General features: G+C 39.4%; 1 protein-coding gene across 5 annotated transcripts in view; it reads right to left on the bottom strand.

Annotated features, from left to right (window-relative positions):
* Positions 1 to 1,130: 1,130 nt before the first annotated feature.
* The window catches only part of PRRG1 (proline rich and Gla domain 1), a 31,008-nt gene continuing 20,695 nt past the window's right edge, over positions 1,131 to 11,443 (bottom strand). For all 5 annotated transcript variants that reach the window (XM_032100901.1, XM_032100902.1, XM_032100899.1 and 2 more), the window contains exon 4: positions 1,131 to 4,890. In XM_032100901.1, coding sequence (XP_031956792.1) covers positions 4,372 to 4,890 — 519 coding nt within the window. In that variant the 3' untranslated portion in view covers positions 1,131 to 4,371. The remainder of the gene's footprint in view (positions 4,891 to 11,443) is intronic.

Raw genomic sequence — 11,443 nt, 5'->3', positions numbered from 1 at the left:
ATTATGCAGAAGATAAAAAGAAATCTATCAGTGTGATTTAGAGCAGCACAGCAGAGTGCTCTGGGCACAAGAAACAATAAATAATGAACATTCATCACTGGTAACCTGAGCAATGATTTCATTTGTATAGACACTGAGACGCATGACACCAGTTTAGCACCGTATCCCCCATGTTCCCATAGCTGGAAGCCAGGGGCAGGATGAACACGCCAGCCCATGCTGATGGGCATGAGGCCAGGACACAAACGTGAGTGTGCACAGCAAGCCCCACTTAACCTAGGGCAGAGCGTCCTGTTTGGATGGTGCTGGCTTGGGATACACAAATAAAAGCTTCCCAAGGGGAACATGGGGCCACAGTGTGCACTGACAGCTTGGAAAGTCACTGCTCTTTGCTGCTTCAAGTACCTTTCTTTTCCTTTTTGTTATGAGCAGCACAAAACTGCACTTGAGTTCACAGCTCTGAGACACAAACCTCACTCTGGGCTTCACCAGTCTCTCCCACAGGCCCTGCACTGGTGAACAATCCCAAGGACATTTTATCCTGATTATCAGAGTGGGAAGGGATGACACGCACTTTGTGCTGCCTGGAATGGAGACCTCCAGTTTCCAGCAGGGATCATTACACAAGGCTGGTTTTGTTCTCTGTTAATTCATCATTCCTAGAGCTGACATGAAATTTTGTAGTCACTTTCAAGTGGCTCAAGTGAACTTTGAAATTAGGTTCTCGAACTTCAACTTTTTTTGCTACAGTTTCCTTTCCTTTGGCCTGTGACTTATTTAGCTGTGGCTACAAGAAATCACAGAATATTCCGAGTTGGAAGGGACTCAGAAGGATCATCAAGTCCAACTCTTAAGTGAACAGCCCATACAGGGATTGAACCCACAACCTTGGTGTTATTAACACCAGACTCTAAGCAAATGAGCTCATGACAGCGTTAAATGCTTTTTTTCAAAATTGGAAACTATACAAATTAACAACACCGATTGAAATTGAGCCTGAATTTTGAAACAATAGTCTTGCCTACCTGCAAACAAAATTATATTTGTATTTTATAGCATCAAAACAATTGATTCATGAAACTGATTAAGTCCACAGAACAATGGAAATTAAAAGACCACAAAGTAAATACTGCAGTTGTGTAAAACTGGTATTTTGAAACATTAGAGGCATCTTAAAAATTTTTATTTAGCATATTGAAAAACAAGTGTTACAAAAAATTTTCTATAAACATAGGCAAAAATGTTTAAATAGGATAATTTAATGTAAACCAAACCCCTTTAACATACACAATACTGTAATCAGAGGTTATTTACATCCAGTGAAGAGAGCACAACCTTCACTAATGTTAATATCATCTAAGCAAATCATTAATTTCCATAATTTCTTAAAACAGCGCCACCTTCAAGTTAGTTTTAGTAGCTAAATAATTTCAGTCCTTATACAAGATGAAATTCAATGTTACATTCAGAAGTGGGAAAGGCAGTATCCTGACTATTCATGTCATCAGTCAAGACAGCACTGCATTCAGAGTTGCAAAACCTTAGAGAGATACAACTATAAATTTATATTTATTGCATGACCATGCAATTCTAGGATAGGTAAAACAACAAGGAAAAAAAAGCTGTATAAAACTCCAGTACAAATAAAATTTTATTTTTCAGTTAGGTTAGAAAAGCCAACCACAAGACTAAGCTATTTTCCCACATTTCACAAAACAGAACAAAACAATTTGTAATTTGACACTATTCCAACATGGAGAAAACTGTTCATGTCTCAGAGGAAACGCATTTGCACAACTGTCCCACACAGGTTTAGTTTAAATATCGAATTTATTCACCAAGACATAAATTTATAGTCCACAATGTCTTTCACACTCACGTACTCATGGAAAAGGCATTGTCTAATTAAATCACTTTAAGTTTTTGGTTGTGAATTTTTTTGGAATGGCAAGCTTCAATTTTGGATTGCACATAAAAGTATCTACTGGACACAGTAACAAGACAAAGTAACATACTCAACTTAGGAGCCAGAAACAAACCCTTCAGAAGTGGTAGTGGAATACAGAGTAAAGAAAAAACAGAAAAAAGGGAAAAGCCAGCTCATGTCTAAATTACTAAAGTAGACTGCCCATGTTCAGGGGATGATGACGGCTGCTTAACAACCTAATGTGACATGGGTGATCTCCATGCATTTCCTACAGGAAAGTCCTATATCCTGACGAGGAAGTTACTGCTAAAACTACTGTCTGTGCTGGCAGGCACAGGAGATGCCAATATGGCACAGACACTGAAGCACCAGCTCTTTCTGAGGTGGTTCCTGCACGCTGGGATGAGGCACTTTGTTCTGGTGAATCTGCCTAGAGCAGTGTATTCATTAACTCTTGCTTGGTATGAAAGGAGCTTTAACTTCCACAAGTCTCAGTTCGGAATTCACAAGAGCTAAAACCACTTCAAAAGAAAAGGTCTGACAGTCCACAAACAAAACCCAGGCAATTTTTACTACAAGTGTCCAAACCATACTGTACTTATCTGCCTATCTTAATATATCTGTAATATATAATGAATATAAATGAGAGTTACAGTTTTGACTGGAGTCAGGAGTTTGGCCAGGAGTTCATCTCTAATACAACTTGCTTTAGCTGCTGAAGAGCCCCAGCAGGCAACAAAGGCAACCTACTCTGCCAAAAATGAGAACTCCTGACTCCACGTGTCAATACATTAGATCATATTCTTATCAAAGTGTGCATTTACACACCCATCTATAACCATCCATTTCCTTCCAGTCTCCTTCCATAAAAATCCTCTGAGAAAAGGTGGGCCAAGGCCTCATGAGAGGGACATTAAGAGCAATTTCAAACAGATGGCATGGGCATTTCATTTGGGGTGTTTGAAACAAGACAGTTTGGGTTTCTGTCGTAAGAAAGACAAAATTTAGTCCTTCAGGGCTCAGTAAGTTTCATTTGGTGCTAATTGATTAGTAGACCACAGAACAGTACTAAGCTAATGCCATGCTACCCTGGTGTGGGAAGAAAGAAAACTGAAACTTAATACTCAGAAATTAAACCAAGCAATTAACTTTTAAATCAACCTGTGAAAAAAGAAACACCACACTAGAATTTGTACCACCTAAACCAGGTGGGTGAAATTCTGTACAAGCCTGTATATAACTTGCATTCATCTCTTCAGTCTCAGAAAGTCACTCCACACTAATGCTTGGGGTTATGGCTGCACGTTCTTAGAATTCCTTGGAATGGATAAGCAATAAATGTTGTTGAAAAAAGGTTTCTATATTCTCTGCAAAGAATTTCCACAGGCACCAGTACAAGGTGCACACAAGGTACCTGTCAGTAGGCAAGAGAGTATCAGAACTTGAGGAAGGGGTTTATAGCAGGGAAAACCTTGAGGAAGGTTTTCATAGCTGGGGAAAAAAAGAAGTCACAGACACTGAATTTCTTTCCTTTTTCCCCTTTTAAAAAGGAGAGTAATGCCTTTGGATGTATGTGCTTATAGATTACATCCTGGTCCCAGTGAAAATCACAGTAGGAAGTCTATGATCAGGATTTTATCCACTCTTGAGTACTTCGGTATTACTGTCGCATGAACTTTCAAGTTCTGAAGTTAACATATGCACACTTCTCACCTCTAGAATAGAAAACTAAAACAAGACAGGAAAACAGGAAAGGCAGAACACAGAAAAAAAACTTATACCATTAAATTCACCAATTAGTGTCTTGAATTGTCAGCTTCTAAGCATTTACAGAATTTTGAGCTATAATAGCAAAAGCTTTACAGTACACCCCTCCTGCTAGGAGTCTGGAATTATTGCTCTTACACCAGCATTCTCCATGAGATCCTGGTTTGAACACAAAGGCTCCCAGCTTCCTGAGGGCCAGGAGAGGGTGCAGCATGCAACAAAAATCCAAGTGAGAAAAAGGAACCAACCAGACAAGAGGCAATACTGCAAAATCAGTCCCCTCTAGTGTAAATAACTATTAAAATGTTGCTTAAGGATTCCCTATTGTAGGGAATTCTGACAGTCTGCAGTAAGAAAGGGGAGGGCGATCCCACAAATCTTGTGGGGAATGTGGACAGTGTTTGGAATAAAGCAACATCCTTCAAAACAGATGTACTTTTGAGAAGTATGACAGAGCACCACATCTGTATCTGCACTACACTCTCAATACAGATTCCTTATCTTTTAAGACATTCTATAGGGGAAAAAAAATCCCAAACCCAAAGAACGAGGGAACCTAGAAAAGGTGAAATTCATTGTATACAAGTCCGTTAAATTACAGAAATGCATAATAAGCCAAGATAAAGTGCTACAAAACGATTACTGATTTTTAAAAGGTCCATGGCATTCTTCTTGTTTTACTTAGTACTGGTGACAATGGGAGTAAGTGCAATGGCAGTGGCTGAACTGGAATTCACAATGTCTTCATACTGTGGGGGTGGATCTAAATGCTGTTCAGTGTCGCTTCTTCTCACACTGATTTCCCCAGTGGCTTCCTCATAGGAAGGAGGAGGATCACAGTTTGAGAGCCTTGTGGATATTGAGTCTGACCGTGCATCCGAATAGCTCAGATCTCCTGGAGAGAGCCCACTGACTTCATACATTTCCTCCTGTGGGGAATGAACAATGCTGAGAGGCGGCGGGAGGGGCCCTCTGCCATCAGCACCATCGCCCAGCGCTCCGTGGGCTCCCCTGTGCACGTACACCGACTGCCTACGCATTTTCTTTTTAAACAGGCATCTCCAGATGACAAAAATGACAATGAGGATAACAAAAAGGCCAATGATTAATGGAAATGCAAGGTAAAATGAATACCAGCTATGTCCTGTGCTACTTTCTCCCTGGAGTCCGTTTTTGTAGACTTTCCAGAACTCCTTCTAGAAGAGCAAGACACAACATGTCAGAAACTATAACACAGTTAATAAAAAACAAGCAATGTAAGCAAGTTGTTTTAAAGAATGAGGAAAAAAAAGGCATTTCAAATATTGATGATTAAAATGAGAATTGGCATGGATAAGCGCACATAAACTTTCAATTTTTCTTCTCATGTGATGAATGATACAAAAGGGATTTGGTTTTTTAAAACAACCTCTTCACTACTTTTAAGATTCTTACGTCTGCACTCAATGTTTACAAACATGCAGCACAGACAGGACTAAATAATAATACACAAAGAAAAGAAAAAAACCCAACCACAAAACAAACTAGGAAAAAAAATATCTCAAAAGCTCCTGCCTAATCAGCATGCACATCAGCCATCCGGTGGATCAGAATTTGTCAGCACCACTCAAGGTACAAGTTTAGGGTTTGTTTGTTCTAAAATTGCAATAATACACCAGTACAATTTGACAGGGAAACACTGGCTCAGAATGACAGACCATTTTGGCAAAGCACAACTGTGCTGTACTGTCTTATCATAATTTAGACATGCCCCACCCTCTGGCTCATACATTAATTCCTGTCAGGCTATTTTGAGTTGATCCAGATCCTCTGTTTACAGTTAAAAATAGCACCATAACTATGAGGCTATTAAACAGGTTATTACATTCTAGAAGTCTTGACAACATAGCTACAGATAAATGGAACATAAAGTGAAAATATGAACAAGTGAAAACAAAGATGAAGGGGGACACCAATACTTGAAAGTCCTCTTTGCTGTATTTATATGCACAAGTAGGAGCACAAAGATCATGTTACCATGCAATTTCTTCTGCAGTGAATACTATGAAGGAATGGTACAAAAAGAAAAACATACCCTGCCTCAAAAGAATAGCCATCCTCACCTGTAATGTCCCTCCTACTATGAAACACTTCCACCGTGTTTTATAGTCATAATTTGGTGTATTTTAGTATATTGTAGTATAACTAAAAAGAACCCCAAACCAAAAAACTGTAATTAATGACACCCCCTGGTCCACGCCAGAAACTCTGAACTCTTTAGTTTTCTTTAAAAATGCACAGACCTGACCCCATCTGGCTCCTGCCAGCCTCACATCAATTTTAAATGACAGCACACATTTTATGCAACTGTTTATAAAACTGTCATCAGGTAGAACTGAAATTTCAATGCTCAGTTGTTACTAAATTATGTATTCAGGTTGCAGACTGACTTTGTGCACACACAAATCAGATTCATCAGTTTTTTTAGTCCATGCCTGCTGCCACATGATGAACATTAAACAGAAAATGCCACCAGAGGCATTTTCTGCCACCACTGACCCCAGAGGCAGCTTGAGTCTAAAAGCAGCACAATCCCTCTAGCATGGAAGCCAAGCTTTCCCTGTGCAAAGGCAGGACACCATGGGCAAAACACACTCACAACACTTCTGGATCAGAATGTACTCAGGTTAAGAGCAATGCCATGTGCATGCAACAATTCATGTAAGCATGAAAACTATCCTGTACATTTTCTTTTCCAAAGATAAATTCAGTTTTCGTTATGCCTATGTGCAAGTTCAAAAACCAAAACATTTCTGACTCCTACACCAATCCATGATCAGGCATTTTCTCTAAATTTTAAGGCTTGATGCCACAAGCAGGTTGTCACAAGGCCCCTCTTTGATGTGAACCCAGGTCCAAATCATCTAAGCTGTGTCAGGTAACACTGGCTTCACACAAAGTAAGAAAGTCTGGGAAGATGGACTCTAAATACTTCTCTATACAAGGGTGCTCCTTGATGTGTGTTCCACAGTGAACCCCAAACCAACTGTTCTGAGTTTAGAAAAATGTATTTTGGGGAGAACTAACATTGAAAAATACCATTAGCTGCACAACTGAGGGCTTTTGGGACCTCTGCATGATAAAACCTGGCAGAACCAAACACCTCATCCTCTCCCCACCAGACTACCAGGCAATTAAGAATACCTATTACTTTTGCATCTGGTTAGATTACAGCTAAATAGATTACTTAGTGGAACAAATAATATATTGTTAACTAAAAAAAGCAGAAACGGATTAATTAGGATTATGAAATGCTACTGTTTGTACGGGGACCAAACTTCCCACATCCCTGTTCTGTGGCCTCAATGGCAGCAAAGAAATAAAATGGTACAACGCTAGTTTTTAAGACCAAAGTTGCAAAGACTTACTGAAAGTCATTAAATATACTGTGCAAGGATGTGTCATTTTAAAGACTCTCTGGAGGAGAAAGGTAGTTTTGATGAAAAAGAAGAAATCACACTTCTCCCCAGCAATCTATTTTGCATTGCAGACTGCAGAGGAAATGCACCTTCTCCAACAGAAGGGTAGTAAAGCAGTGACTGGTATTTTAATATTGTTTCCATGTTACTTCTAGGTCACATCTATCTGCTGTGGAAAATGCCTCTGCATCTTCTTCAGAAAGCTGAAACAGCATCTCTCCTTGGCACTCTGCAACTTGGCAAAGCAGCAGAAAAGCTGTTCTGTTCTCCCAGAGTAGCAGGCACTTAGTGCAGAACAGGGTGTGTTGCTTTTGGGATGTTTGACTTGGTGATGTGACCAGACAGATGTATAAAGAGCTTAAACTAAGACTTTAAACTGCCTTAAGGATGAAAGTAGTTTAATGTCCTCTTTCATTTACATGCAAGGCAAGGAAAATTCAAGATGGTTTAGACTCCCCAGTCAAAAATTACTTTAGGTTTAACACTATCTTACAGAGACAGAGGAATAAAGTTCTGTGCAAGGTGAAAAACACTAAGAAAGAAACACTTGCTTATTCATTTAAAAAAAATTCTTTTAAATGTTCTTCTTCAGGGGAGAAGAAAAAAACAACCAACCAAAAAAACAACCCTGCAAAACCCCACCAAATATAACCTTGTTAGCATACTAGATCCCAGGTTTCCAGCTTGCATTTTTGCAAGTCAGATTTCCAAGAGAGGCACAAGGACTTTTAGTTCCAGACTGCCACAGCAACTGCAGGAAACCCATCCTTTAGGTTTGGGTTGCACAGCTGCCAAGCTTTCCCTCTGCTCTGCTACCCCACAGCTACACTGCAGAGTAAAGTGATGGTGCAGGAGGAGTACAAGACACCTGGTCAGAGTCAAATCCTGCCCAACAAAGCCACAGACAACTTGGATGAATTTGCACAGTGTGAGGATTTGTACAAACTGCAGTGAAAAAGACCAAGAGGGGGAAGACTGAAAACTTACAAAGTAGCTGTAAAATTCATACAGAAAGTTAAAGAGTAATTTAGAAGCTGGAAAACTCACAGCACAAACATTCCACCCACAATTGCTGGTCTCTTAACCTAATAACAGAAAAGACTTCCTGCTTGACAAAATTACTAACTTGTGATTAATGAAAAGGACACTTCAGTAATCATTTACCCCTGAGTGCTGTACAACCAGGAATACCAGGTGTAAAAGCCTTATAAGGCTGAAAAACTAAGTTAAGCAGGCCACATAATCAGATAACTGCAATGGAAAAGACTTAGAAAACATCTAACATATATTCCTGCCAAGAACTACTTTTCTGAATGTACCTTAGTGTTTTGGCAAATCCAGTTTGAAATAATAGAAAGGAATTCTCAAATGCATCCTGAAGACAATTACAGCAAAATTTGCAAGAATTTTGTTTCCCTCTTATTTGTAATACTTCGCAGAACAGAGTCAGTATCAGTCAACTGGATCTGAATGCTGAACCAAATAAGGGATCTGCAAGGAAGTCAGGAGACTCACACCCTCCTGAGAATTTCAGCAGAGGCCTTTACGACATTTGGCAGCACTGTCAGCCTCAAATGATCCTTTGTCAATTGCCTGACTTGTTTTAAAGGTGGACTGATAATAAGCCAGTCAGAAGACTGCTTGGTATTCGCCAGGCAGAGGGTGAGAACAGAGCAGTAAGGGGAAGTGAGTGCACCTGCTACACGCTTTCCTTCTGGTCTGCCCCCAGTTTCAAGTAGCAGGAAAAGATTCACCTCTTCTGAGTATTTATCCAGCATCTGTAATTACACAGACTGACATTGGCAGCCTTACTCGATCACATCATTTTAGATCTGGTGCTGCCGAGTTTTGAGTTGCTTACTAAGCTTTTTAGCAGTAGTTTGTTTGTTTTGCTTGAATAAAGCAACACAGAGAGCTTTGCAATTTTTGCAACGCTTAAAATTCACAGGAAATTTGCAACAGGAATGAAAATCTGGGACTTCCAGCTTTTAAAATCTTCATGCAGTTTAATTTAAAAAAGGTGACTTAATGGAAATTAAATTAATACCAGTGCTACAACCACACTCAGGTACTTTGCACAGTAACCTTTGTATAAATCTTTGAGCCTCCCAACAACCTCTGACACCTGACCAGTGACCACATGCAGTGCTGCCTGCAGGCTACAGGCACCACCAATGAACAGCTCTACAAGATCACACCTAGGGTTCACCTTATCTGTTAACTTCTCTCTGACAATAATCTTTAGAGACTGCTGAAAGAGTTCAAACACAAGCAGGCAGTGGTACTCTCCCAGATTTCACATATTTGTACCTCAAGAGCCTCCATTAGCCAAAGCTGATTCCTTTTAATTAATGGTTCCAGACTGATTAATCTTCCCTTCAGTTACATCACTGTTCTCTGAACCTATACAAGCTTTGAGACATCCTGTGGCAAGGCAGCTCTATTAGCTGTGGTGAGGAGAGACTTCTACTTGCTTTGAACCTGCACCTTTCCAGTTTCCTTTGAGGCCCCTCTTATCTCTGCTATGAGAAGGATGGCAAGTCACTGACCTCAGCTCAGCCTTCATTTCACAGATATCATCACATATTCCCTGATTCAATTATTTTATGATCTGTTGTTGTTATACATGTCTTTCCATATTTTTCAACAATTGTCACATTTCTCTGGTCCTTCCTCACCTACTAATTTGCTTTTAAAGAGGGAGATGAGAGTTGTACACATTCAAGATGTGGGTAAACTCTCTATTTTGATCTCTGCTCCTTTACTTCAGATTCTTATAACTCAGTTTTTTTTTATCTGGTTTTGGCTTTGTTTGACTGTTCGGCTTTAAATTGAAGTCTTCATAGATTGAAATTGTGATCTTGTTCCTGAATTCAGTTCAGAGCCAATCATATATTATAATAAATGTTCCCAATTCCTCCACATGCACATTTGTCAACACAGAATTTCATACTCTATTTTACCCACAAAGAACTTCAAATTCTTCCCTGTTGGCTCTAGCCTAACATAATAGTTTTATCTTTATAATTAACTATATAGTTTTAAATAATAATTCTGAATCTGTCAAAACTCCCAAGCCTGTCTTGGAAATATTGAATGGCATGTATGCACATTTGACATACACAATGCTAATTAAAAACTCAGGCACCAAAAATAACTTGAGGGAACTACTTGATATTCTTTTAATATTACAAATCTGCATGTTGCAGACCTGCCCAGAAGACTGCAGAAAAACAAAGAAGCAAATGGACAAGATAAAAAATACAAAGATAGAGATTAGACAAAAAGTTACCATGAGATAAATAAGCTACAGACCTTATCTGACTTCCAGTCTATCTGTACTATGAAAGCTTTGCTCCTGTGTTTCTCTGAATATACTGTATCATATTCCCAGTCTACTGCATCCATTCCCTTCCCCTGGGACACAGATGTTAAGTATTACTAAGTGGCTGTGTGGATGGATTCTGCTGGGGGACAGTGCACTAAATAAAGCCCAAGTAAATGAGTCTGGTCAGGCACGAGTGCACATTAGCAGAGCCTGGCCCATTAGCAGCTCACCACAGCAGAACACAGCAGCCAGGGAAAAAGGATACAGTAGTGGAAATGGAAAATAGGTCAGGACCTTATTGGAAGCTCCTTCACCACTTGTGGCAGAAAAGAAATGTAATTGTTTCTATTTTACTACTTCCTAAATACCTCTGCAAGGGAAATGCTAATTACCATAACATGTTCCTAAATGGGAGAAAGAAGCTGAAGTGAGAGACAACATGTTCAGGTTATGTTTTCTCTAGTGACTGGAACAAAAAGCAAAAATGATATTGTGTTAGAATTTTATACAAGTTGTCTCATTGTACACATTATTCTTAATTACACAATGAGCTATCATTAGGAATAGTCACAACAAGTCAAGTTTGGGAGGTAAAAAACACCTGTGTGCAGGCACTTCACAGCTTCAGAAAGAAGCAACTTTGAAGAGACACCACATGTCCTACAACTTCATTTTAATAAATCAGAAAATTCTCCTGCCAGCCTTATCCATCTCCCCAGGTATGACCCCCAACAAAAAGATGCCAAGAACTTAAAATGTCCACTGTGCCTTTATACACTTATTTTTTGATGTAGAGCTCAGCCACTGAAGAGTGGAATGTGTCACCTGTGCAAATTTTGTGTCCTTGCCAGTACAATTTCCCTGTGCAAAAACCAAATCTAATGCAATGCTGGAAAACACACAAGCACTCAGCACACCCAAAAGTTTAGTATCAATACAGCCTACCCATCTTTACATACACAG

Source organism: Corvus moneduloides, chromosome 2 (genome assembly GCF_009650955.1).
Source record: "Corvus moneduloides isolate bCorMon1 chromosome 2, bCorMon1.pri, whole genome shotgun sequence".
NCBI lineage: Eukaryota > Metazoa > Chordata > Aves > Passeriformes > Corvidae > Corvus > Corvus moneduloides.
Note: the sequence above shows the minus strand (reverse complement) of the source record. Positions and strands in the feature narration are given on the sequence as shown.